The sequence below is a fragment of the Aquarana catesbeiana genome, linkage group LG11 (assembly GCF_042186555.1).
Source record: "Aquarana catesbeiana isolate 2022-GZ linkage group LG11, ASM4218655v1, whole genome shotgun sequence".
Taxonomy (NCBI): Eukaryota; Metazoa; Chordata; class Amphibia; order Anura; family Ranidae; genus Aquarana; species Aquarana catesbeiana.
In genome coordinates, this window is record NC_133334.1 from 7,646,785 (window position 1) to 7,674,151 (window position 27,367).

Sequence of the window (27,367 nt, forward strand, 5' to 3'; positions counted from 1 at the left end):
GAAGTATCATTTTGAATACCGAGAGGCAGAAATAACAACAGTAAGCATTAGCTGGAACTTTTTTTTATGTGGGTTTATTAGGTTTTTCGTATTTGTTTGCTGTTTTGTATATTTTTGTATGTATCCTTTTTGTTTCTTTCTGTTCTGATAAGATTTATAAAGGAACATTATGGTTGCTGTTACAATTAGGAAATTAAATGTAAAAGCGGCGCACTGTGAACGCCTGTATTATTGCTCTATACACGATTTCTATTGCCAGCGCTGAGCGCATAATCTACTATAATGAAGAGATTTACTAGAGCGGGTTCTTTTGTACTCTTTTCAGGTCTCTTTTGCTGTCTTTTGTCCCAATCTGAGTGATTTTAGCTCTTTTATTGTCACCAGGACAAGAAATGAGGATAAACTTCACCAAATGGGCCACAGACAGAAAAAAAAAAGTCTTATCCTCCCTCGCTTCATCCTAAATATGAGGACAGGATTGGGATACATGGCTGGTCTGGTCTCCTGACTTCTGTCTGATTTTCTGCTTAGACAGGCTGTACAGTGACTGCGCTTTACTCTTCCTGTAAATCCAACCTTATAATTCAGCTTAAAGTGACTGATCTTATTTGGACTTATCTCAGCACTCCTGCAGCATCAGTCCCTGACCACATATCCCTGATATATGGAAATATGGAACAGCAAGGATGTAAAGGTCACGCGGCAAAAATGATACCCTAGAGGTTTCTGAAATCTGGTTGCTATGGGTTACTGTGTGCTCCACTCCCCTATGCTGTCCATGCAGATGAGACTCTGCGGTTTTCAGGTTTGGTCACACTGGGATGTCGGAGGGGGGTGTGCCGGAGTCTCTGGTGTTTCTTGTCTGGATCATGCGGGGGGAGGGGGGGATGTTGGTGTGTGAGGAGATTCTGGTGTGGAGAGCGGATTCTGGAGAAGAAGCAGACGGTGTTGGCGGGAAGCGCGCGTCTGCTGATTTGTAGGAAGGTGTCGTTTGTTGTTTTTCTTAGTTCTGAAATCTGAGTCATGAGATATGGAATGATCTGACATCGATTGTCAAAATATAAGGAGATGAGCAGATTAACTCCTCAGTGCCGAAATATAATGTGAATAATAGACAGAGCCCAATATATTGATCCTCCTCTCTCCAGGAGCTGCATCCCACCTACCCCCTTCAGGAGCCAAACCCCTCTGTCCCTTCATCTTCCACAGTCTCATTCTTCTGCCACTGCTCTTCTGGAGTCTCTCTCTCTATTCCCACCTCTTCTGGAGTATCATCCCCTCTCTCCTATCCTCTTCAGGAGTCTCTCTCTCTATTCCCACTTCTTCTGGAGTTTCATCTCTCTGTCCTATCCTCTTCTGGAGTCTCTCTCTCTATACCTGCCTCTTTTGGAGTCTCATCTCTCTATTCCCACCTTTTCTGGAGTTTCATTTCTCTAGCCCATCATCTTCAAGAGTCTCATTCTTCTGTCCCTGCCTCCCCTGGAATCTCTCTCTATTCCCACCTCTTCTGGAACCCCATTCCTCTGCCCCTGCCTCTTTTGGAGTCTCATCCCTCTGTCACTTAATCTTATGGAGTCTCATACCACTGCCCCCAGCTGTTACAGTCTCATTCTTCTACCCCTGCCTCTTTGGAGTCTCATCTCTCTAATCCTACCTCTTCTGGAGTCTCATCCCTCTTGACCTACCTCTTGTGGAGTCTCATCTTGCTACTCCTACATCTTCTGGAGTCTCATCCCTCTTGACCTACCTCTCCTGGAGTCTCATCCCCCTATTCCTACCTCTTCTGGAGTCTCATCCCTCTTGACCTAGCTCTTCTGGAGTCTCATCCCTCTTGACCTACCTCTTCTGGAGTCTCATCTTGCTATTCCTAAATCTTCTGGAGGCTCATCCCTCTTGACCTACCTCTTCTGAAGTCTCATTCTGCTATTCCTACCTCTTTTGGAGTCTTATCCCTCTATTCCTACTCTTCTGAAGTCTCATCCCTCTATTCCTATCTCCTCTGGAATTTCATCCCTCTGTCCTTGCCTCTTCTGGAGTCTTATTCCTCCGTCTCTGCCTCTTCTAGAGTCTCACTGTCCTCGCCTCTTCTGGAGTCTCATCTTGCTATTCCTACATCTTCTGGAGTCTCATCCCGCTATTCCTACCTCTTCTGGAGTCTCATCCTTTATTCCTGCCTCTTCTGGAGTCTCATCCCTCTGTCCCTGCCTCTTCTGGCATCTCATCCCTCTCTCCTATCCTTTTCTGGAGTCTCATCCCTCTATTCCCACCTTTTCTTTTTTTCCTTTCTTTAGCCCATCATCTTGCAGAGTCTCATTCTTCTGTCCCTGCCTCCCCTGGAATCTCTCTCTATTCCCACCTCTTCTGGAACCCCATTCCTCTACCCCTGCCTTTTCTGGAGTCTCATCCCTTTTATCCTACCTCTTCTGGAGTCTCATCCCTCTTGACCTACCTCTTCTGGAGTCTCATCTTGCTATTCCTACATCTTCTGGAGTCTCATCCCTCTTGACCTACCTCTTCTGGAGTCTCATCTTGCTATTCCTACATCTTCTGGAGTCTCATCCCTCTTGACCTACCTCTTCTGAAGTCTCATTCTGCTATTCCTATCTCCTCTGGAGTTTCATCCCTCTGTCTCTGCCTCTTCTAGAGTCTCACTGTCCTCGCCTCTTCTGGAGTCTCATCTTGCTATTCCTACATCTTTATGAGTCTCATTCCTCTTGACCTACCTCTTCTGGAGTCTCATCTTGCTATTCCTACATCTTCTGGAGTCTCATCCCGCTATTCCTACCTCTTCTGGAGTCTCATCCCGCTATTCCTACATCTTCTGGAGTCTCATCCCGCTATTCCTACCTCTTCTTGAGGCTCACCCCTATGTCCCTGCCTCTTCTGGCATCTCATCCCTCTCTCCTATCCTCTTCTGGAGTCTCATCCCTCTATTCCCACCTTTTCTTTTTTTCCTTTCTCTAGCCCATCATCTTCCAGAGTCTCATTCTTCTGTCCCTGCCTCCCCTGGAATCTCTCTCTATTCCCACCTCTTCTGGAACCCCATTCCTCTGCCCCTGCCTCTTCTGGAGTCTCATCCCCCTGTCATGTCATCTTCTGGAGTCTCATACCACTGCCCCCAGCTGTTACAGTCTCATTCTTCTACCCCTGCCTCTTCTGGAGTCTCGTCCCGCTATTCACCCCTCTGTCTCTGCCTCTTCTAGAGTCTCACTGTCCTCACCTCTTCTGGAGTCCCATCCTTCTGTCAGTTTTCTTTGGGAAATGTCTCTTCTGTAGATGTATCCCCCCCCCCCCCCCCATCCTTTCTAAAGCGGCATCACACAGGTGTCACCAGTACAGGAACAGAGGGGAAATCTTTAAATGGGGACAATTGTTCAGGTGAGATTGTATCTCATTTCCTGTTCTGGTCTCGGGGAAACCATGTGAAGTGGGAAATCTCCTTCATGGGGACACAGACAGCAATAAATAACCTGACAGAGGTTCTAACCCCTTCCCTACTACATTCAAAACTAAAAGTTATTTTGGTTGGAGTTTTTCACATGCAGTTCATTAGGAACGAGAAGCCTGGCTGAGGCGCGAGGGGTGACGTGCGAGGAGTGACGTGCGAGGGGTGACGTGCGAGGGGTGACGTGCGAGGGGTGACGTGCGAGGAGTGACGTGCGAGGAGTGACGTGCCTCTCCCGGGAAGGTGGCTTGTTTTCTTGCGGTCGGTATCGGTGTAGTTTCCTCAATTTATTAGAATTAGGCTCTTTATCCGTGTTGGTGGGAATTAATCTCCCGGGGCGGAGCTCCCGCTGCCGGACAATAATTCTCACATTCCAGGATCTCCCCGCTAAAACCTGCTAACGAGGAACGTAGAGAAATGTCTACAGCCGACTTCCCACCCCCACCCACCCATATTCACAAGGGGGTCTCCTCACTGCCTCAGGCTGCCCTTGCTTCCTATGACAGATAACGCAGCAGCAGGGGTGAGACTTCCACACTTGGCTTTATAATAGCTGTGCGGGGGTGTCAGAGAAAAAAAAAAAAATGACTGAGTGGGATTCAAGTCTGACCGCCGGCCTCCCCTTCAGTCTTCACAGTTCTACCAGCAGATATAAAAAGACACAAATAATATTTTGTAACACTTTGTATCCTTTCATACATCATTAAATGGATCTTTTTAAAGCTTCCCCTTCAGTCTTGCACAGGTGTACCGGCTCCCCCCCCCCCCCCCCCGGACAGAAACGGCTTCCTCTGATTTCACCGCACACTGTGAGTTTCTCACCATGTGCATTAGAAGCTGCAGCAAGCCAGATAGAGCCCCGCCTCATTTAAAGGGGTGGGCAGAAGGGACGGTTGCCCTGGGCGCAGCATGTCTTGTAAGGATGGGAGAACCACAAGTTCCTTCTACTATACGGCTGACAGCAGTAGTGACAGTGACATCACTACATCTGTCAGCCCAGCACTGGAAGCAGCAAGGAGAGGAGGAGAGAGCCGGGAGAAGGTGTGGGCTGTGCTCTCTCTCCCTGTCATCCGAATAAGCTCACATATAATGAAGGTGGTGCGGGGCGCAATTTGGCATCTTTGCCCTCGGCACTGGATGGTCTTGTCCCGGCACTACTCATTTCCTGGCTGGAAGACATCCAGCATCATCTAGCTCTTTTCTCCCCAGCTTTTGTTTTGAAAACGCCCATATTGCACACGGAGGCAGACCGACCATCGCCGCCTTCCCTATCCATGCGTCCGGCCCCTTTCAGGACACTGGCGCATGGATTCCTATGGCGCCAGAGCTCTACTAGGCTTCAAAATAGGGTGGGCTCGGGTCGCAGAGAGTGCGCTCCAAGCCCACTCTGGTGTGTTACAACAGCGAATCAACATTCGCTGTCGTAACACTGATCCTCCTCCTGGGCCAATCAGGAAGCATGTTTTAACACCGGTCACCCAACTGGCTGAAAGGACAGGCGATCCTATTGGACACCTAAGAGGAGGTTGGGAGGAGCTGGAAGCCACTATGGAGGAGAGGACACAGAGCCGCTGTACCACGCTGCCTACCACCCACCACAATGGGGTAAGCGCCAGACCAACCGGCAAACAGCAAAAAAAAAACGCCCACCTGCCGCCACTGATCGCACATGTGTTCCATAAAGTTCTATCCCCCTGGGTCCTCCTTGCTGAATACGTGGATCCGCTGGACGGAGGGGTCCTGTTTGTCTTTCCCCCCTGTGAGGAGGACGAATGTGCTGTCCCCATTGAGTGGATATCTATATACAAGCTAGTTATAGCTTGCCTCTTGGTAAGCGTGCATTTTATAGGTGGCGGATTCTTCACCGGGTGCAATTTGATTACTTCAGATTAATCACCAGTGGACATTTATCTGGCTTTGGGGGTTCATCCTTTTTGATCATTGATATTTATTTCCACAATCTATGTTATCACAGTTGATTTGGGTTATTTGTTCACTGGATATCGATTTGGTTTTGGGACTTTGTTTATTAAATGTCACTTAATTGTATAATTTATGTCACTTATTGATCGATTTTTTATGAATACGTGTGTTCTATCTGATTTTGTGCTTTTTATAACTTTTACCTTCAGTGGTTTATTTATTCAATCTTGTAGCGCGGTTTCTTTATATTATTTTCGTTTTGTCTATTTTGTGTGTGTCTCACAATTAGAACTGCAGCTTATCCATTTTTCATGCTTGTGAAGCGCGGTCATTTTTTATATTTTGTGAAGATACCTTGGGAACCAGGAAGAGAAAAAGGTGATTAAAGAGGAAAAAATGAAAAAAGTGTGAGGTCATTTCACATCGGCGTTCATCTCTACATGAAAGGCAGGAAAAGTTCACTCTAAAGCAGAATTAAACCCAAAAGCAAAACATTTATTATTATTGTGGTTTACAAATTCTTAGATGTGACGGCTGCATTAGCTTCTTTTTTTTTTTTTTTTTTTTTTTTTAGATTTTCCTTCTTCTATTTTCATCTGGTGATCTGGCCAGTAAGTCTGTTTTTTTTTTTTAACCACTTAAATACCGGGCACTTCCCCCCCTTCCTGCCCAGGACAATTTTCAGCTTTCAGCGCTGTCACACTTTGAATTGTGCGGTCATACAACACTGTACCCATATGACATTTGTATCACTTTTCTTCCCACAGATAGAGCTTTCTTTTTGTGGCATTTAATCACTGCTGTTTTTTTTGTAGCTAAAAAAAGCAAAAAAAATACTGGAAAAAAATTTTTTTTTCCCTAATTTCTGTCAGTAAATTTTGTAAATAAGTAATTTTTCACCTTTACTGATGAGCGCTGATAGGGGGCACTGAAGGGCTCTGATTAGGAGGCACTGATGGGCACTGATAGGTGGCACTGATATCCGGCACTGATGGGCACTGATAGGTGGCACTAATATACGGCACTGATGGGCACTGATGAGGCGGCACTGAAAGGCCACTGATAGGTGGCACTGATATCCGGCACTGATAGGTGGCACTGATATCCGGCACTGATGGGCACTGATAGGTGGCACTAATATACGGCACTGATGGGCACTGATGAGGCGGCACTGAAAGGCCACTGATTAGGTGGCACTGATGAGCACTGATAGGCAGCACTGATGGGCACTGATAGGTGGCACTGATATCCGGCACTGATAGGTGGCACTGATATCCGGCACTGATGGGCACTGATAGGTGGCACTAATATACAGCACTGATGGGCACTGATGAGGTGGCACTGAAAGGCCACTGATTAGGTGGCACTGATGAGCACTGATAGGCAGCACTGATGGGCACTGATAGGTGGCACTGATGGGCACTGATAGGTGGCACAGATGGGCAGCACTGATGGGAACTGATTAGTGTCACTGATGAGGCAGCACTGAAGGGTACTGATTATAAGGCACTAATATGTTGCACTGATGGGCACTGATTAGTGTCACTGATGGGCACTGATGAGGCGTCACCGAAGGGCACTGATTAGGAGGCACTAATATTCCGCACTGATGGGCACTGATATGCGGCACTGTGACCACTGATGAGCATTGATAGGCGGCACTTACGGGCACTGACAGGTGGCACTGATAGGTGGTACTGATGGGCACTGATAGGCAGTACAGATAGGTGGCACTGATAAGCGGCACTTACGGGCACTGATAGGTGGCACTGATAGGTGGTACTGATGGGCACTGATAGGCAGTACAGATAGGTGGCACTGATAGGCGGCACTTACGGGCACTGATAGGTGGCACTGATAGGTGGCACTGATGGGCACTGATAAGCGGCACAGATAGGCAGCACTGATGGGGCTACATTGATAATCAGGGCACTGATTACCTCTACAGACTCTGTTGCGAGGAGATGCCACTGATCGGTTCTCCTCCCCCGCTGTCAGTGTGAGGCGAGGAGATGGAAAATGGAACTTCCGTGTTTACATGTGATCGGCTCTTTATCCAGATCGTGGTCGCGCTGTGTCCTAGGAACGCGGTGCAACGGCAATCGCCGCGCTGTGCGCCGACACCGGGGAGACGTCGTATGACGGGCACCCCAGAACGAGAGGGGATCCCGCCCACCGTCCTTTTACTTTATGGCGGGCGGGAGGTGGGTAAAAGATCGAGGGATGAGACAAAACCATTTACCACTGACAGGGGTGCTTACAATGATCAGCTTTTATGTAAATCCTTTATCCTAATAAAGGAACATAATTGTTTGCTGTAACTGATTATAAAGTGAGCGCTGGAGTTTGGCCTTCAATTTGTTAGTGTATCTAAATCTGCTAGTCCATCTAACACTCCCTTCCCCCCAGACTCACAATGCTGCTGTCCAAAGGTGTGTCTTGTGCTCCTTCATGGGGGGGCGCTCTAATACAGGAGGTGTTACTGGCCAGATCACCGGGAGAAAACAGAGGGGAAAAAAGCCAAAGAAAAAAAAGAAAACTAATGAAGTCACCACATCGAATGATTAATAAGCTGCAATATGTCACATTTTTGGTTGGGGGTTTATTACCGGTGTAAGCACACAACGTCACCCGTGTGTATAATAACCGGCCCTGATATTTCTTCCATCCTTGGTGTCATATATACCATAGAATCAATACAGAACATGCGGATGATTCATTGTTACATTGTGTGTGCCGAGCGCTACAAAGCTAAACCACCAACAAAGCAACCAGAACATTAATGACGGAGCGCGGTCTGCCCGCCAATATATAACATTACAGATAATTGTCCTCTACCCCCCCCCCCCCCCCCCCGGCGGCCAGACGGCAGATTATTAGAGAAATTCATTTAGGAATGACATGATGCTTCAATTTCCAGTTAAAACGATTGAAAGAAATGAGAAGAGAGAAATGAGATGCAATCTGCTGACCTTCAGAGAGGATTGAGAGCCCCACAGGGCCTGTCGGGGGAGGGAACTGTGAGCTCCAGGTGGAGGGGGGGAAGCCTGAGGATGGAGATGACACAGGCTGGAGAGGGCCTCTCGGGGGAGGGAACTGGGAGCTCCAGGTGGAGGGGGGGGGAACCTGAGGATGGAGATGACACAGGCTGCTGAGGGCCTCTCGGGGGAGGGAACTGGGAGCTCCAGGTGGAGGGGGGGAGCCTGAGGATGGAGATGACACAGGCTGCTGAGGGCCTGTCGGGGGAGGGAACTGTGAGCTCCAGGTGGAGGGGGGGAACCTGAGGATGGAGATGACACAGGCTGCTGAGGGCCTCTCGGGGGAGGGAACTGGGAGCTCCAGGTGGAGGGGGGGGCCTGAGGATGGAGATGACACAGGCTGCTGAGGGCCTGTCGGGGGAGGGAACTGTGAGCTCCAGGTGGAGGGGGGGAAGCCTGAGGATGGAGATGACACAGGCTGCTGAGGGCCTGTCGGGGGAGGGAACTGTGAGCTCCAGGTGAAGGGGGGGGGAGCCTGAGGATGGAGATGACACAGGCTGCTGAGGGCCTGTCGGGGGAGGGAACTGTGAGCTCCAGGTGGAGGGGGGGAAGCCTGAGGATGGAGATGACACAGGCTGCTGAGGGCCTCTCGGGGGAGGGAACTGGGAGCTCCAGGTGGAGGGGGGGAACCTGAGGATGGAGATGACACAGGCTGCTGAGGGCCTCTCGGGGGAGGGAACTGGGAGCTCCAGGTGGAGGGGGGGGCCTGAGGATGGAGATGACACAGGCTGCTGAGGGCCTGTCGGGGGAGGGAACTGTGAGCTCCAGGTGGAGGGGGGGAAGCCTGAGGATGGAGATGACACAGGCTGCTGAGGGCCTGTCGGGGGAGGGAACTGTGAGCTCCAGGTGAAGGGGGGGGGAGCCTGAGGATGGAGATGACACAGGCTGCTGAGGGCCTGTCGGGGGAGGGAACTGTGAGCTCCAGGTGAAGGGGGGAGCCTGAGGATGGAGATGACACAGGCTGCTGAGGGCCTGTCGGGGGAGGGAACTGTGAGCTCCAGGTGGAGGGGGGGAGCCTGAGGATGGAGATGACACAGGCTGGAGAGGGGAGCCCTGTCTGTGGTGTGACCCCTCACCTCACCTACTGACCAGGGACGTGCAGTCAGGGGAGGAAGGTGAGGCAGAGCAAATAAAATAAAATAAAAATAAATAAAAAGTATCGAGCTTTAAGGGTCATAGCTTGGCCACAGAGACCCCAAATTTGAAGTCCTACCCCACCACTGGTAAACATTTGGGGCTCCTAAGACCTATGGTTCTGGAGATACGGGACTCCTTGTGCAGCCTGTCAGAAGCTACATACACAGTGGCCAGTATAAATACAAGCAGCAGATTGAGAGGATTGAGAGGATGAGCGCACGGTGCCTCTCCTCACTTCTTGTCAGAGGCACTGAGCTCAATGGACAGCTTGGAGCCTTGGACCAATGGTAAAGTACCATTGGTCCCAGCTGTCCAATAAAAAATGCTGCAGGGGAGGCACGCCTCTCACTGCAGTGTCATAGAAGGGGGCGTGTCTAAAAGACAAATGCTCCCTTTCCAGCCCAGGCCTCTTAACTAGAAGGAAAAAACATGTGTTTATGTGTGTAAGATTTACCCACAATCCCGTGTTTTTTCCCACACAGTTAAGAGGGAGAATGAGAATCTGTTGCTGCTGAAAAGGTACAAGCTAAATCATATATTATTATTCTGTATGTTATAAGATAATCATTTATTATTTATCTGTTTACTGTGAAATTTCTAACTTCAAACTTCAGTAATTTTTCCGTTAAGCCCCCTGCTTGAGTACAGATTTTGAAAATATAGTAAATTAGCTTAAAAATAATATATAATAATTATTTGTATATTACTTGGTAATTAACCCCTTCCCACCCAGGCCAATTCTGACACTTCTCTCCTACATGTAAAAATTATAATTTCTTTGCTGGAAAATTACTCGGAACCCCCAAACATTATATATATTGTTTTAGCAGACACCCTAGGGAATAAAATGGTGGTTGTTGCTAGTTTTTTATGTCACACAGTATTTGCGCAGCAATTTTTCAATCGTGTTTTTTTTTTTTTTGGAAAGAAACTATTTCATGAAAAAAAGACAACACTAAAGTTAGCCTGATTTTTTTTTTTTTTCTTTTTTGTATAATATGAAAGATGATGTTACGACGAGTAAATAGATAGCTAACATGTCACGCTTTAAAATTGCGCACACTTCTGGAATGCGCCAAACTTCAGTACTTAAAAATCTCCATAGGCGACGCTTTCAAAATGTTTACAAGTTACATGTTTAGAGTTGCAGAGGAGGTCTAGTGTCAGAATTATCGCTCTCGCTCTAACGATCGCGACGTATGTAACCTGTGTGTATCCGGCTCTGATACTAGCCAGTGCCTCACCAGCCTCTCACCTCACCGCACCTCCCTGCTACTGACTGGAAACTTTACCGACATTCGAAAAGTCAGCCCTGGTCTTTTAGGGAATCCCTTTGAATTGTAAAGTCCCCTCACAAGAAGGAGAGTCTTCACAGCTCCAACACCGGCAGATCGGGTGTTAGACACCCCACCGGCCAGTGGTATGAGCTGGCCATATATGGATAGCATTTCAAAGGAAATTTCTTAGGAAAATGTTTGTTTGTCGTTCAAAAGATTTAGTTTACTTCTAACAGTTGATTTTGGAAAGAATGGACTTCACCAAAGGAAAACCACCACATACTGTTCGAGATTTGTTAATTCCAAAAAGAGCTTCTCCAACCTGCTCCTTCGAATTCTCTTGTCACTACCATAAAAAAACGGTTTGACCCACCAATGATTAGGAAATCAAGCAAACTTTCTTAGAACCTTCTGTTCCCAAGAATTTTATTTTGAAATTTTACCAGTCCCCAAACTTTCTAAACAAAGGCCCAGTTTACCATCCTTCAGTGTGGGAGGGGGGCTGGACTGTGGCCGGTGAGAGCAGAAAATGCCCTGGCGTCAATGGGAGTAAACAATACTCCATCACTGGTATAAGTGGGAGGAATAGTGTCCCATTTTTGGGTTCATTGGAAGGAATAGTGCCCCATTGTTGGGTTCATTGGAAGGAATAGTGCCCCATTGTTGGGGTCATTGGAAGGAAAAGTGCCCCATTGTTGGGGTCATTGGAAGGAATAGTGCCCCATTATTGGGGTCATTGGAAGAAAAAGTGCTCCATTGTTGGGGTCTTTGATAGGAATAGTGCCTTGTTGTTGGGGTCATCGGTAGGAATAGTGTCCCATTGTTGGGGTCATCGGTAATAATAGTGTCCCATTGTTGGGGTCATTGGTAGGAAGAGTGTCCCATTGTTGGGGTCATTGGTAGGAATAGTGTCCCATTGTTGGGGTCATTGGTAGGAATAGTGTCCCATTGTTGGGGTCATTGGTAGGAATAGTGCCCTATTGCCGGAGCACTAGGATGTGGTGGAGCAAAAAATAGGAGGTTACAGCCTCCTCCTCTGCCGGGGCCTATGAATGCACATGATTGGCTGCTAGAACACCAGGCAGTCCTAGCAACCAATAATTTTGGCAGCAGCAGGCTGGGAATCAGGAGCCAGTGCAGCGGGCGGCACCAGCGGCAGTCAGGACTAATTATCAGTGTAGGGGAAGAAAGGAGCAAAGGGGAGGTGCCAACTTGGGCCCGGGTGTCCTGGGGGGCCTAAATCTATATGGCCTGTACCCCCCCCCCGATAGTGGCCCTGCTCCTGGTGTGTCGGTAAGTGTTGGGGCCAGTACAGGGAGGATCACTTAATAGGGACTGCAGAGGGACTAAACTATCCAGCAGCTCCCTACAGGGCAATAAAGCTACAAGAGGGTAAAATCTTTAAAGCTGAACTTCACCCTGAAGGGGAAGTTCCACTTTATGTCCCCCTCCCCTCTCCTCTAAAATTTTTGGGCATTTATTAAAGAGGGGGGAGGGGGTACCTAGTTTTGTTAGGAGCCCCCCCCCCTCCCCTGCTCACAACCTCTTGGAACACATCACAGGTCTCATGAGGCTGCGGGACCATTTACATCTCAGCAGTGCGGTGCAGCTGGTGCATGCGCAGTGGGAAGCCGGCAAGGGGTCAAAGCCGGCTTCCCACACTACACCTGAACCAGCCCGGATGAGGACAGCGCTGGATCCTTGAACAGGTAAATGACATTCTATTTTTTTTTATTATTTTTTTTTTAATTTAATGACCAAAGCAGCTTCTGATCAGAGTTGGAGTTGAGAAGGACGTTCTTTCTCCGGCTCTTCTAAACCAGGAAAACATTTTAGTGAAAAATATATGTAAATGAGGAATGGCAGATGCAGAAAGATCAGCTAACTCTAGGAATTTGTGAGACGGACCTGCTGGACAGGATGACTAGAAACAAGATTTTCCAGGAACCTGAAGACGGGCAAAAATGTGAATGATTACAGCGAGTGCCTCTCAAGCTAAACATTTTATTTTAGTACTTGATGGAGTGTGGAAGTGTTTGAAAACCAATTTTATTCAGTGATAATTTGGGGAGCCGTGTCATCTGCTGGTGTTGGTCCTCCTGTGTTTTATCAAATCCAAAGTCAGTGCAGCCCTCTACCAGGAGATTCCAGAACTCTTCAGGCTTCCCTCTGCTGACCAGCTTTATGGAGATGCCGATTTTATTTTCCAGGAGGACTTGGCACCTCCCACACTGCCAAAACTACCAATACCTGGTCACATGATCATGAGATCGCTGAGCTTGGTTGGTCAGCAAACTCGCCTGACCTAAACCCCATGGAGAATCTGTAGGGGGTTGTCAAGAGGAAGATGAGAGACACCAAACCCAACAATGAAGACGAGGTGAAGGCCTCTATCAAAGCAACCTGACTGTCCATAACACCTCAGCAGTGCCTCCATGCCACGCCCCATTGATGCCGTAATTCATGCCAAAGGAGCCCCGACCACGAATTGGGTGTATCCTACACTGTACATGGACAGACTTCTCACTAAGACAACATTTCTGTATTAAAAATCCTTTTTTTTATTGGTCTTCTGTAACGTTCTAATTTTCTGAGATACAGAATTTTGGGTTGTCGCTCCCTGTAATCCATAATCATCAAAATTGAAAGAAAGGAATGCTTGAAATCTATCACTCTGTGTGTAACATATATATATATATAAATAAAAAGAGAGAGAGAGTTTCACTTTTTGAATTGAATTACTGAAATAAATGAACTTTTTGAAGATATTCACATTTTACGAGATGCACCTTTATGTGCCCATTATCATTCCCCTCAGAGTGAACCTTAACATAAAATAAGGGGCATGCTGATGGGCACATTTTATGTTAAGGGCACGCTGATGAGCACAACAAAATGTGCCTATCGGCGTGCCCCTTAACATAAAATATGCCCATTAGAGTGCCCTTCAGGTATGGCAATTTTTATCCAACTCTCTCAAAGTCTCTGATTTATAGACCAGACTAAACATTACTTTTTGGGATAGAGAAGGCAGAGGGTTTTACTGCTGGAGCGAATTTGACACTTTTCCTGTCCATACTTATATGCAAATGTCCTTCGTTTCCTCCTCATTGTAAAATTCTCATTGAAAAGGGCCGTTTTGAAGTCCCATGGACTCCAGTCTCATTAGATGTATGTCTGTTGGCCGGTCTTTCATGCGTCACTGTCCCGACGTTTGCCTTTGACGGTAGAGCATAAAAGACTTGCGATAAGAGCCGAAACGCTGTCAAATGGACTTCAAAACTGCCTTTTTTGAGAGGGAGCTTCAGAATCGTGAAAAAAAAGGAAAATGTTTAAATATAATGAAAGTGTTCATGGACTCCAGACATAATCAGAGCGTCAGATTCATGGCAAGATATTGGTTAATTAATTACAATTTAGATGTTTAAAATAAATAAAATCGAATGAACAGAGAAAACACCTCCCACACCATTTATCAGAGATCAGTGGTGGCTGGTGAAGTTTTAGGATGAGGGGGGCACCAGACCCTGCCCTTCCTTTTTGATCCCTCCCACGTCTCATAAGCCCCACCCCTTATAGAATCCACCCACTCTGTCCCCTGTATTCCACTTGCTTCCACCCATAGTGTCAGGAGTATACAGCTCAGCATTACAGATAGGGTATGTAGCCTGGAATTACAGACAGGGTGTATAGGTCAGCATTACAGATAGGGTATATAGATCAGCTTTACAGATAGGGTATATAGCCCAGCATTACAGATAGGGTATATAGCCCAGCATTACAGATAGGGTATATAGCCCAGCATTACAGATAGGGTATATAGCCCAGCATTACAGATAGGGTATATAGCCCAGCATTACAGATAGGGTATATAGCCCAGCATTACAGATTGAGTATATAGCCCAGCATTACAGATAGGGTATATAGCCCAGCATTACAGATAGGGTATATAGCCCAGCATTACAGATTGAGTATATAGCTCAGCATTACAGATAGGGTATATAGCCCAGAATTACAAATAGGGTATATAGGTCAGCATTACAGATAGGGTATATAGCCCAGAATTACAGATAGGGTATATAGCCCAGCATTACAGATAGGGTATATAGCCCAGCATTACAGATAGGGTATATAGCCCAGCATTACAGATAGGGTATATAGCCCAGCATTACAGATAGGGTATATAGCCCAGCATTACAGATAGGGTATATAGCCCAGCATTACAGATAGGGTATATAGCTCAGCATTACAGATAGGGTATATAGGTCAGCATTACATATAGGGTATATAGGTCAGCATTACAGATAGGGTATATAGAGCACCCCCCCCCGTTGGGAGGTCTGGCACTTCCTGGGCTGTGGAGAGGATCCTCCTGTGTTCCCACTCTCCTCCACAGTGCGGACAGCAGCGGTGGCTCCAGTGACCGCTCCTCATGCTTCCTTCCCTCTCTGACTCCCCTTCCGCCAAAGCATAGGCATCCAATAGGACCACCTGACACTTTGGCCATTCGGGAAACAGGTCTCACAACCTGGCTTCCTGATTGGCAGGGATGCACTGTAGAGTGAAAATAGCAAAAATTAATTTGCTATGGTGACACAATTGGGTGGGATTAGGACGCACTCTCTGCGCCCTGAGCCCACCCTTTTTTGAAGCCTAGTAGAGCCTCTGGCTCTAATCAGGTGCTTAAGAAAAAACACCCCATAGGAATCCATGCACCCGGCATCCTGAAAGGGGCCGGGCGCACGGATATGGGGGTGGCGGCACAGATAGGGGGGGGTGCCCATGCGCCCTCGATGCACGGGCCACCACTGTCAGAGATATCGTTCTGCCAGGAGGAACTGAGCAATTTTGAAACCCAGAATTTTTTATATTTTAAGATAATGGGCATAGCCAAACAGATCGTTCCTATATACAGTACCTCTAAACATCTGTCCATCCAGAGCTTCTGGTTTATAGACTGGATACATCCTAAATATAGAGCCATTTATCCAACTGTCCATCCAGAGCCTCTGGTTTATAGACTGGATACATCCTAAATATAGAGCCATTTATCCAACTGTCCATCCAGAGCCACTGGTTTATAGACCAGATACATCCTAAATATAGAAGCATTTATCCAACTGTCCATCCAGAGCCTCTGGTTTATAGACCAGATACATCCTAAATATAGAAGCATTTATCCAACTGTCCATCCAGAGCCTCTGGTTTATAGACCGGATACATCCTAAATATAGAACCATTTATCCAACTGTCCATCTAGAGTCTCTGGTTTATAGACTAGATACATCCTAAATATAGAACCATTTATCCAACTGTCCATCCAGAGCCTCTGGTTTATAGACCGGATACATCCTAAATATAGAAACATTTATCCAACTGTCCATCCAGAGCCTCTGGTTTATAGACCGGATACAGCCTAAATATAGAACCATTTATCCAACTGTCCATCCAGAGCCTCTGGTTTATAGACCAGAGACATCCTAAATATAGAACCATTTATCCAACTGTCCATCCAGAGCCTCTGGTTTATAGACCGGATACATCCTAAATATAGAACCATTTATCCAACTGTCCATCCAGAGCCTCTGGTTTATAGACCGGACACATCCTAAATATAGAACCATTTATCCAACTGTCCATCCAGAGCCTCTGGTTTATAGACCGGATACATCCTAAATATAGAGCCATTTATCCAACTGTCCATCTAGAGCCTCTGGTTTATAGACCGGATATATCCTAAATATAGAACCATTTATCCAACTGCCCATCCAGAGCCTCTGGTTTATAGTCTAGATACATCCTAAATATAGGGCCATTTAACCAACTGTCCATCCAGAGCCTCTGGTTTATAGACTAGATATAACCTAAAGTTGGCCATACACACAAAGATTTTTTAATTCAGTCTGTGGACTTAACAATAGAAATCCAACAGATTCATATACCCACACTATACACTGGATGAAGGAATCTCCCCTGCAGGCTATTCTATTCTGACAGAATGCCCAAACAGTGGCTTTAGCCGATTGGCTGAAATCCCTGTTGACAATTTTCTGCCTGGCTCATTGGACTTTTCAATCAAAGGGTGTTGGGTGAAGTGGTGCCAACAGGGCCAGCCATGACTTAAATTTCGCTCTATGTATGGCCTTTTGGCCAGCATTAACATAGAGCCATTCTTCTGGATCTGTACATTCAGAGCTGTAGAGTTCCAATTGCTTTTCTAAAACATCCCATTCACACGAACTCGGCGTCATCTCACATCTTTGGACGCGCACACCAACAATCTGCCGCTCCATCTTCCTGTCCAACTGCTGCTTCCAAGGAATTGTTTTTTTTCAAATTTTCTGATTGTTGTCTCACTCGCTATGTTCCATTCTTCTACGTCTGAAGGATGAGGAGCTTTAGAAGACATTTGATTTTTCTGATGAGTTTGCTGAGGGCTGCCTGGGATTTCCAGGTATTTTCCTCTCTTCTTCTTCTGACTCATCAGATGAAAATACACACATTGCTTACCGCTTCCATGGTGAAGCTTTACAATACCCCGGTGGATTATGAATCTATCCAGCAGCCCTACATGTACTGCTCCATGAGTCATTTTCCCCAAGGGAGACATCATCTGTCCAACAAGCGGCAATGAACTACAGATCTCAGCATGCCTTCTCTCCATCAGGTTTGAACTGAGATCTATGCACAGCAGCAGAAGGGCAATTTTTATCTCATATTAATACCTCATGACATCAACCAAGAGGGCTATGATGGATTTGATTTATTACATTTTTTTATATAGCACTAATGTAGTATTTTATTATAGAGCAGTGGTTCTCAACCGCCAGGCCGTAGACTACCTACTACCGGCTGCAGATACCCTAACCTCCCACAAAGCCTGCCAGCTCCCCTAGTGTTCCCCAAACCTTCCATAGTGAACTGTAGTGCCTTTCAGTGCCCTTTAATCTCCCACAGTACCACCCAGCCTCCCATAGTGCTCTTCAACCCCATGCAGTTACCCCCAACCTACTGCAGAGCCTCCAGTCCCCATAGTCCCCCCGAACTCGAACAGTGTTCCTGACTGCCACCCCCTCCCTGATCCTCCCAGCTCCCATAGTGGACTGCAGTGCCCATCAGTCCCCACAGTGCCCCCCCTACCAAACCCCCACAGGGTCACCTAGCCTCCCACAGTACTCTTGAGCCCCCTGCAGAGACCCTCCATTCCCCCATAGAGCCACCAACCTCCAACAGTGTCCCAGACTGCCCTCCATCCTCCCATATTGCCTCCCAGCTCCGTTGTGTCCTCCAACCTTTCATAGTGGACTGCAGTGCCTCTCACTCCCCACAATAACACCCCCCCCCCTCCACAATACCAACTATGCTTTCCAACCTCCCACCGTGCCACTCAACTCTCCACAGTGCCCCTTGCAGTGCCCCCTGCCTACTGCAGAGCATCCAGCCACCCAAGGTGCCCCCAACCTTCAACAGTGTCCCAGACTGCCTCCCACCCCCAACCTCCCTCAATGCCATCCAGCTCCCATAGTGCCATCCAACCTCCCACAATGCTTTCCAGCTCCCATAGTGCCCCCCAACCTTCCATAATGTACTGCAGTGCTCCCAGCCCCCACAGTGCCCCACCCAAACACCCACTGTGCTTTCCAACCTCCCACAATGCCACACAGCCTCCGACAGTGCTCCTTAGCCCCCTGCAGTTACTCCCAGCTTACTGCAGAGTCTATAGCTCCTCATAGTGCCCCCAACCTCCAACAGTGTCCCAGACTGCCCCCCAACCTCCCATAATGCCTCCCAGCTCCATTGTGCTGCAGTGCAGTGACTCTCAGCCCCCACAACCCCCCCCCCCAATAACCACTATGCTTTCCAACCTCCCATAGTGCCACTCAACCTTCCACAATGCCCATCAGTCCCCTGCAGTGCTCCCTGCCTACTGCAGAGCATCCAGCGCCCCCCCCCCCCCCAAAGTGCCCCCAACTTCCAAAAGTGTCCCACACTGCCTCCCCCCAACCTCCCACAATGCTTTTCAGCTCCCACAGTGCCCCCAACTTTCCATAGAGGACTGCAGTGTTCTCAGCAGACACAGTGCCCCACCCAAACACCCACTGTGCTTTCCAACCACCCACAATGCCACCCAGCCTCCCACAGTGCTCCTCAGCCCCCCCCCCCCCCCCCCCGCAGTTACCTGCAGCCTACTGTAGAGCCTCTAGCCCTCATAATGCCCCCAACCTCCAACAGTGTCCCAGACTGCCCCCAACCTCCCACAATGCCTCCCAGCTCCCATAATGCACCTCCCCCCCACCACACACACCTTTCATAATGGACTGCAGTGCCCCCCAGCCACCACAGAATCAAAATATATGTATATATAATTGGGACACGTTACCTGGCCAGCAACTGTTCACAAAGAGTCTCACCCAACAGAGCAACAGTCCACCCTGAACAGCAAACCACTTGAGGAACCAGGTAGGCACAAGGTACTCAAGGCAAGAAACCCAACCATGCAGCAGAATATCCAAAGGAGGAACCACAGAAAGCCCATTCAAATGGTTAATGTGCCGTAATGTATGAACCCGGCCTTGGTGGTCTTAAATTTGTGAGCATTTTTTGTATATTTGATTGTTTGTTTGTTTTTTCTGTACAGTATATGAACATTTTCATTCACTTTTTCCTTCTTTCTTTTTTTGCACTGCTTGTTTTTTCCTTTGAATGAAAAAAATGTAAAATAATGAGGCCAATGAAGGACCACAAGAACAGGTCCAGGAAGTTCCGAGGGAGCCATGGCATCCTTAAAACCATTCTAATGTCACTTCCCTGTTCACACCGACGCATTTAGTCAAAATGGGAAAATTTTTCACCAAAACCTCATGATTTTTGATGAAATTTTAAGAAAATGTAAAATTACCTCAATTTCACTTATTACTACCCTGCTTTGGATTGTTGCAGGAAAAAAGGAGCTCCAATACGAACCCCGCACAACCCGGAGCAGAACACACAGGACCCTCATCTGCACGCAGGAATGCTGACCACCGAGCTACCAAGTCTGTCACATGACCCAAACCCCTTTGATAAGCTTCCTGTACTATCCCAATAATTAAATTCTATTGTCAATTGGCTAATGCCGCGTACACACGGTCGGACTTTTCACCTGCAAAAGTCCGACGGACGCCGCCGGACCAAGTCCGGCGGACAATCCGACCGTGTGTGGTCTCCATCGGACTTCCGACGGACCGTTTCGGGCGGAAATCCGACGTACTTTAGATTTGAAGCCTGCTTCAAATCTTTACGTCGTACCTCCGCCGGACTCAGTTCCTGACGGAAAGCCCGTTCGTCTGTATGCTAGTCCGAAGGACCAGATACGACGGAGGAGCAGGTTACTGCATCTCGCGCTCGCTGCAATAGGAAAAACTAATTTTCCCATTGCGGCGAGCGCGGGGGGCATCCCAGGCCCTTAGGTCTGGTATGGAACTTTAAGGAGAACCCCCTACGCCGAAAAACCGGCGTGGGGGTCCCCCCAAAATCCATACCAGACCCCGATCCGAGCACGCAGCCCGGCCGGTCAGGAAAGGGGGTGGGGACGAACGAGTGCCCCCCCCGCCTCCTGAACCATACCAGGCCGCATGCCCTCAACATGGGGGGGTGCTTTGGGGGAGGGGGCGCCTTGCGGTGCCCCCCCACCACAAAGCACCTTGTCCCCATGTTGATGAGGACAAGGGCCTCTTCCCGACAACCCTGGCCGTTGGTTGTCGGGGTCTGCGGGCGGGGGGCTTATCGGAATCCGGGAGCCCCCTATAATAAGAGGGCCCCCAGATCCCGGCCCCCCCACCCTATGTGAATGAGTATGGGGTACATGGTACCCCTACCCATTCACCTAGGTAAAAAGTGTCAATAATAAAACACAACACAGGTTTTTAAAATAATTTATTAAACAGCTCCGGGGGGGGGGGTCTTCTTCCGTCTTCGGGGGTCCCTCTGGTTCATCTTCTCCCGGCGTCCGGTTGGTTCTTCTCCGCTCTCCGGCCTCTTCTCCCGGTGTCCCAGGTCTTCGGCCGGCCCCTCCGCTGTCTTCAGGTAGCTCTATTGCCAGCGGAGGTCCGGACTTCTGGGCTTCTTGGCTTCTTGGCTTCTTGGCTTCTTGTGTTCTCTTCTCTTCTCTTCCCCTAGATGTTGACACGACGCTCTCTCCGGCTGGACTGGTCTCTGAGGGCTGCGTTGTGACTTATATAGGCGGAGACCCCGCCCCCATATGATGTCACAGTCCCTGGGCATGCTGGGACTGTGACGTTTTAGGGGGCGTGGTCGACCACGCCCCCTAAAACGTCACAGTCCCAGCATGCCCAGGGACTGTGACATCATATGGGGGCGGGGTCTCCGCCTATATAAGTCACAACGCAGCCCTCAGAGACCAGTCCAGCCGAAGAGAGCGTCGTGTCAACATCTGGGGGAAGAGAAGAGAACACAAGAAGCCAAGAAGCCCAGAAGTCCGGACCTCCGCTGGCAATAGAGCTACCTGAAGACAGCGGAGGGGCCGGCCGAAGACCTGGGACACCGGGAGAAGAGGCCGGAGAGCGGAGAAGAATCAACCGGACGCCGGGAGAAGATGAACCAGAGGGACCCCCGAAGACGGAAGAAGACCCCCCCCCCGGAGCTGTTTAATAAATTATTTTAAAAACCTGTGTTGTGTTTTATTATTGACACTTTTTACCTAGGTGAATGGGTAGGGGTACCATGTACCCCATACTCATTCACATAGGGTGGGGGGGCCGGGATCTGGGGGCCCTCTTATTATAGGGGGCTCCCGGATTCCGATAAGCCCCCCGCCCGCAGACCCCGACAACCAACGGCCAGGGTTGTCGGGAAGAGGCCCTTGTCCTCATCAACATGGGGACAAGGTGCTTTGTGGTGGGGGGGCACCGCAAGGCGCCCCCTCCCCCAAAGCACCCCCCCATGTTGAGGGCATGCGGCCTGGTACGGTTCAGGAGGGGGGGGGGCGCTCGTTTGTCCCCACCCCCTTTCCTGACCGGCCGGGCTGCATGCTCGGATCGGGGTCTGGTATGGATTTTGGGGGGACCCCCACGCCGGTTTTTCGGCGTAGGGGGTTCCAATTAAAGTTCCATACCAGACCTAAGGGCCTGCGACGGGGCTCGCAAGGTTTCAATCTCGCCAAAAAAAGCGGCGAGATTGAATTCCTTTTCTAGTCCCGTCGTACCCAAGTCACGTTCAAAATGAACGGACTTGTCCGTGTGTGGGAAAGTACGTTCATTCTGAAAGTCCGGCGGAAGTCCGTCGGGAAGACCGGATTCCGGAAAGTCCGGCCGTGTGTAGGCAAGTCCGGCCGTTCAGAAAGTCCGGCGGTAGTCCGCCGGAAGTCTGGCGGCAAGTACGTCGGATCTAGCTTTCTAGAAAGTCCGACCATGTGTATGCGGCATAACAGTCTTTTTTTTGGCAAAAATAAAGAATAACAGAATGGCTTCCTTCCTAGAATAACTATCACAGCCGGCCAATCTGTGTCCTTCTCCAAACCATCTTGGCTGCGATCACAACGGCGTCACATTTGTGTTTTTCTAAGGATTTCCTTCCAGCCCGTTGCTTATTCTTTATTTGCTTCAGAATTTAATTACATTTTGAAGACAGATTCTCTTTAAACATTCGTTTTTCGTATCTTTCCTGATTGGCTCGGGGGGGGGGGGGTTTCAACATTTCACTGCTGCCTGCAATATTCATTCACACCATACATGCAGAAAAACTGATGGAAATTGACGCACGGATTTTCAATAATTTCTATAGGCGTTTTTTAATATTTATATACTGTGTAAGCAGCCTTCATTAACCACTTCAGCCCCAGAAGGATTTGCCCCCTTAATGACCAGACCATTTTTTGTGATACAACGCTGCGTTGCTTTAACTGACAATTGCGCGGTCGTGCGACGTTGTACCCAAACAAAATTGACGTCCTTTCTTTCCCACAAATAGAGCTTTAGAGCTTTCTTTTGGTGGTATTTGATCACCTCTGCAGTTTTTATTTTTTGCGCTATAAACCAAAAAAGACCGACAATTTTGAAAGAAAATATATATTTTTTACTTTTTGCTATAATAAATATCCCCCCCCCCCCAATTTTTTTTTTGAAAACAAATTTATTTATCAGTTTAGGTTGATATGTATTCTTCTACATATTTTTGGTAAAAAAAAAAAAAAAAATCGCAATAAGCGTATATTGATTCTTTTGCACAAAAGTTATCGTATTTACAAAATAGGGGATATATTTATGGCATTTTTATTATTATTATTTTTTTTTACTAGTAATGACGGTGATCTGCGATTTTTAGCGGGACTGCGACATTGTGGTAGACAGATTGGACACTTTTGACACTTTTTTGGGACCATTGACAATCATACAGCGATCAGAGCTAAAAATAGCCACTGATTACTGTAGAAATGTCACTGGCAGGGAAGGGGTTAACACTAGGGGGCAATCAAGGGGTTAAGTGTGTCCTAGGGAGGTGATTCTAACTGTGGGGGGAGGGGACTGACAGGGAGAAGAGAGAGATCGCTGTTCCTAATCAATAGAAACAGCAGATCTCTCTCCTCCCCCTGACAGAACGGGGATCTGTCTGTTTACATTGACAGATCACCCATTCTCTCTCTCAGGAGCGATCGCGGGTGCCCAGCGGACATTGTGGCCGCTGGGCATGTGCATCAGCTCCTACGTCACGCGGCGGGCGCGCGTGCCTGCTAAGGCTATTTAAAGGGCCGACATACAGCCATGGCGATTTGCCCAGGAGAGCCAATCTGCCGCCGTATAATGACGGTGGTTACCTTGCGGGCGCGCTCCCGAGTCCATCATTTGGCATCCATAGCAGCCGAATGTATGACTCGGCCCCGCCCCCCAGCGCCCGTGTCATTGGAGCCAATGGCTGCACTGCTATCATTCTATCCATTCAAGAGCCAAAAACCCTGGGCAGAGGGAAGGCATATCCCTGCTGTGGGAAATTCCAGGGCTCAGGTAAATAAAACAGGGGGGGGGGGGGGGGGCTGGGGGGCCGGTGACTGCCAGGTGTTTTTTCACCTTAATGCATAGGATGCACGCAGGACCGTCTTTAATATCGTTTGGACCCTGGGCAAAAATTTTCTTGGCCCCCCCAATGCAATTTCATTCTCCACCTGCTCTGAGACATACAATAAATAGCAGCTAGACCTAAAATCAGTTACTGTATCAGATCAGGCAGCAATTGTGATTGGTTGGCAGCGGTCACAGCTATCATTACTGCTTACTGACTGGTTGCTAGAGGTTACAGCACACATTACAGCTCACTGATTAGTTGCTAGAGGTTACAGAAAATGATTTCTGCTTGTTGGTTGCTAGAGATTACTGTACAGCAATACTGCTCACTGATTGGTTGCTAGAGGCTACAGCACATCATCTCCTCACTGCAGGGGGGCATGATATACATATGAATGCCGCCTTTATTTACATATCAATGCCGTCGGCCCAAGCTATTTACTTAGTAATGCCACCGTTATTTACATATGAATGCCGGTATTTACATGTAAACACAGGGTCTGCAGGTAAGTCATCTGTACACAATAGGGCAGAGCTGGGCAGCCTTAGTACCAGCACTTCACACTGAGATATCGGGACACAGCACGGGGTTAAAACTTCAAGGGACAAGGGAATTTAAACTGGAATAGTTGGCAAGTATGAGGCAGCTGCTCCTGGGCCCCACGACAATGACAGGGCCCTGCCTTAAAGACGGCCCTAGATACACAAAGGTTTACAACCCCTTTAATCCTATAAGAGGATCCAGTAGAGGAAACATCTTCTTCACCTGTTTGCTACTGTTGCAGTTTTTATTTCCTTCTGAACACTTTTTTGGAAACATTGTTGCAACTGAACTGATTCTTCCATCAAGATGGAGCATTTCAGCAGCTCTGTATTACTTAGACATCTTTATTATTCCTTATGGCCCCCGGGGCCAAACCTGTGGCTCCTTGGCACCCACTGCGTGGCCCTCTGGGCCCCTGCAAACAGTAGTCTGTGTTTTCTTTATTATGGTGGACACTCGGGGGGCAATGAAGGAAAATATTCTTTAAACTGCATTCTAGGAATTAAAAGAATTTGTTTTCTATTGACACAATTTTTCAGTTTTCTATCCCATCCACCTCTTCTTATGTTTTGGTTTCCTCTGATTTCTTATAATGGATCCCACCGAGAAGACGATCAGTGTGGCTCCTCTAGGCACTGAAAATGAGGCAGTGGGGAGCACGGGGGGGGGGGGGGGGGGGTGAAAGGGGGGCTGTAATCTAACAGTCTCACATAATGGGTCTCCAGTCTATGACTGTCTACTGAAGCATTTCACCAGTCTCCAACAACTTCTATCATCTACTATGATCTACTGATCATCTCCTGTACTATATCTGCAGTCTCTGACCATCTCCTGTATTATGTCTGCAGTCTCTGATCATCTCCTGTACTATGTCTGCAGTCTCTGATCATCTCCTGTACTATGTCTGCAGTCTCTGATCATCTCCTGTACTATGTCTGCAGTCTCTGACCATCTCCTGTACTATGTCTGCAGCCTCTGATCATCTCCTGTACTATGTCTGCAGTCTCTGACCATCTCCTGTAGTATGTCTGCAGTCTCTGACCATCTCCTGTACTATGTCCGCAGTCTCTGACCATCTCCTGTACTATGTCCGCAGTCTCTGATCATCTCCTGTAGCATGTCTGCAGTCTCTGATCATCTCCTGTACTATGTCTGCAGTCTCTGACCATCTCCTGTACTATGTCTGCAGTCTCTGATCATCTCCTGTAGTATGTCTGCAGTCTCTGATCATCTCCTGTACTATGTCTGCAGTCTCTGATCATCTCCTGTACTATGTCTGCAGTCTCTGACCATCTCCTGTACTATGTCTGCAGTCTCTGACCATCTCCTGTACTATGTCTGCAGTCTCTGACCATCTCCTGTACTATGTCTGCAGTCTCTGATCATCTCCTGTATTATGTCTGCAGTCTCTGACCATCTCCTGTACTATGTCTGCAGTCTCTGACCATCTCCTGTAGTATGTCTGCAGTCTCTGATCATCTCCTGTACTATGTCTGCAGTCTCTGACCATCTCCTGTACTATGTCTGCAGTCTCTGATCATCTCCTGTACTATGTCTGCAGTCTCTGACCATCTCCTGTACTATGTCTGCAGTCTCTTACCATCTCCTGTACTATGTCTGCAGTCTCTGACCATCTCCTGTAGTATGTCTGCAGTCTCTGATCATCTCCTGTACTATGTCTGCAGTCTCTGACCATCTCCTGTACTATGTCTGCAGTCTCTGATCATCTCCTGTACTATGTCTGCAGTCTCTGATCATCTCCTGTTGTACATTTGTAGTCTTTGACAGTTTTATGTAATATTATTATATGCGGTAATTTGGAGATGTCCGGGGTCACACTTGAGGATCTCTATATAAAGGAAGTTGACCACCAGGCTCCTTTATACCCTCCCCCCACCCACTGCCCTTCCTCCCAAATATTACACCAAAGTCACCTCCTGAAATTTGCTGTGTTTGACCAAAAGTAACGATCTTTTCTCATAAAAAAAAGTCGTTTCGCCTTACCGTGTCCTTGGATGTGCCGAGCTTCTTGAGTCCATCGAGGGGCAGAAGGTCGGCGGAGTCCTTGTGGATGAACTGGACCGACTGTTTCATCCTCCTCTGTTGCCGTAGCGACGCAGCCTCCCTGAGGTCCACCTCCTTCCTGCCTCCGCTGCTCTCGGTCAGCATCCCGGAATAGAACATGTCGAGGCCGAGCTGCCGGTGTCACCGTCTCGCCAACACACACAACTGAGCAGCTCCTCGACTCCTCTCCGCACTTATATACTCTGGGCTGCCAGCTGACGCACTGCCTCTATACTGTGCAGAGCTGTGAGAGTCCGGCGCCACCTGGAGGACGCATGTGGCACGCCTGTACCAATAACCTGCCATAGAGACGTGCATTTCCTTAAAGGGAAACTCCACCCAAAACGAAGACTTCAGGTGCTGGAGGAATTATAAAAAGAGAAAACTACAATCAGTTTTGTTTTTGTTTTTTTACCTTTGCTTAACCTTCAAAAGGGGACATCCGTTCTGGAAACACCCGTTCTGGAGACGCCTCTTCTGGAGACAAAATAAAACAAATAATTCAGCGCTGCCCTAGACAATAAGCAGCTCACACAGCAAGTATGATATATGCATAAATCAAAAAACAAAATAAGTGTAGCGCTAACATCAAGGTGAATGAAGTAAAAAAATCTAAGACGACCATTACATCATCAAATTAAACTCAAAAGTAGATTGTCCGCAAAAACATAATTCATCCAAAAAAAGTCCTCAGTGAAAATGTGATATATATGAATAAGTGACAATTATCTATGCAAATGTGACTTCTTGGATGTGATTTGATGTGGACGTGACATCTATGATGAAAGGCACACCACCACCGATATTGAAGAGGCTTACCGGAACGTTTGGACCGAAAAGAGCGTACGCTCAATCCGGTCAAACAGGCTGGGATGGAAGACAAA

The 27,367-nt window shown here is 48.0% G+C and overlaps 1 protein-coding gene across 1 annotated transcript in view; it reads right to left on the reverse strand.

The window, feature by feature from the left end:
• Positions 1–26,726, reverse strand: part of NRIP3 (nuclear receptor interacting protein 3) — a 50,690-nt gene extending 23,964 nt beyond the window's left edge. The window contains exon 1 of the mRNA XM_073603980.1: positions 26,424–26,726. Within this exon, the coding sequence (XP_073460081.1) occupies positions 26,424–26,603 (180 nt within the window). The 5' untranslated portion in view covers positions 26,604–26,726. The remainder of the gene's footprint in view (positions 1–26,423) is intronic.
• Positions 26,727–27,367: the final 641 nt, after the last annotated feature.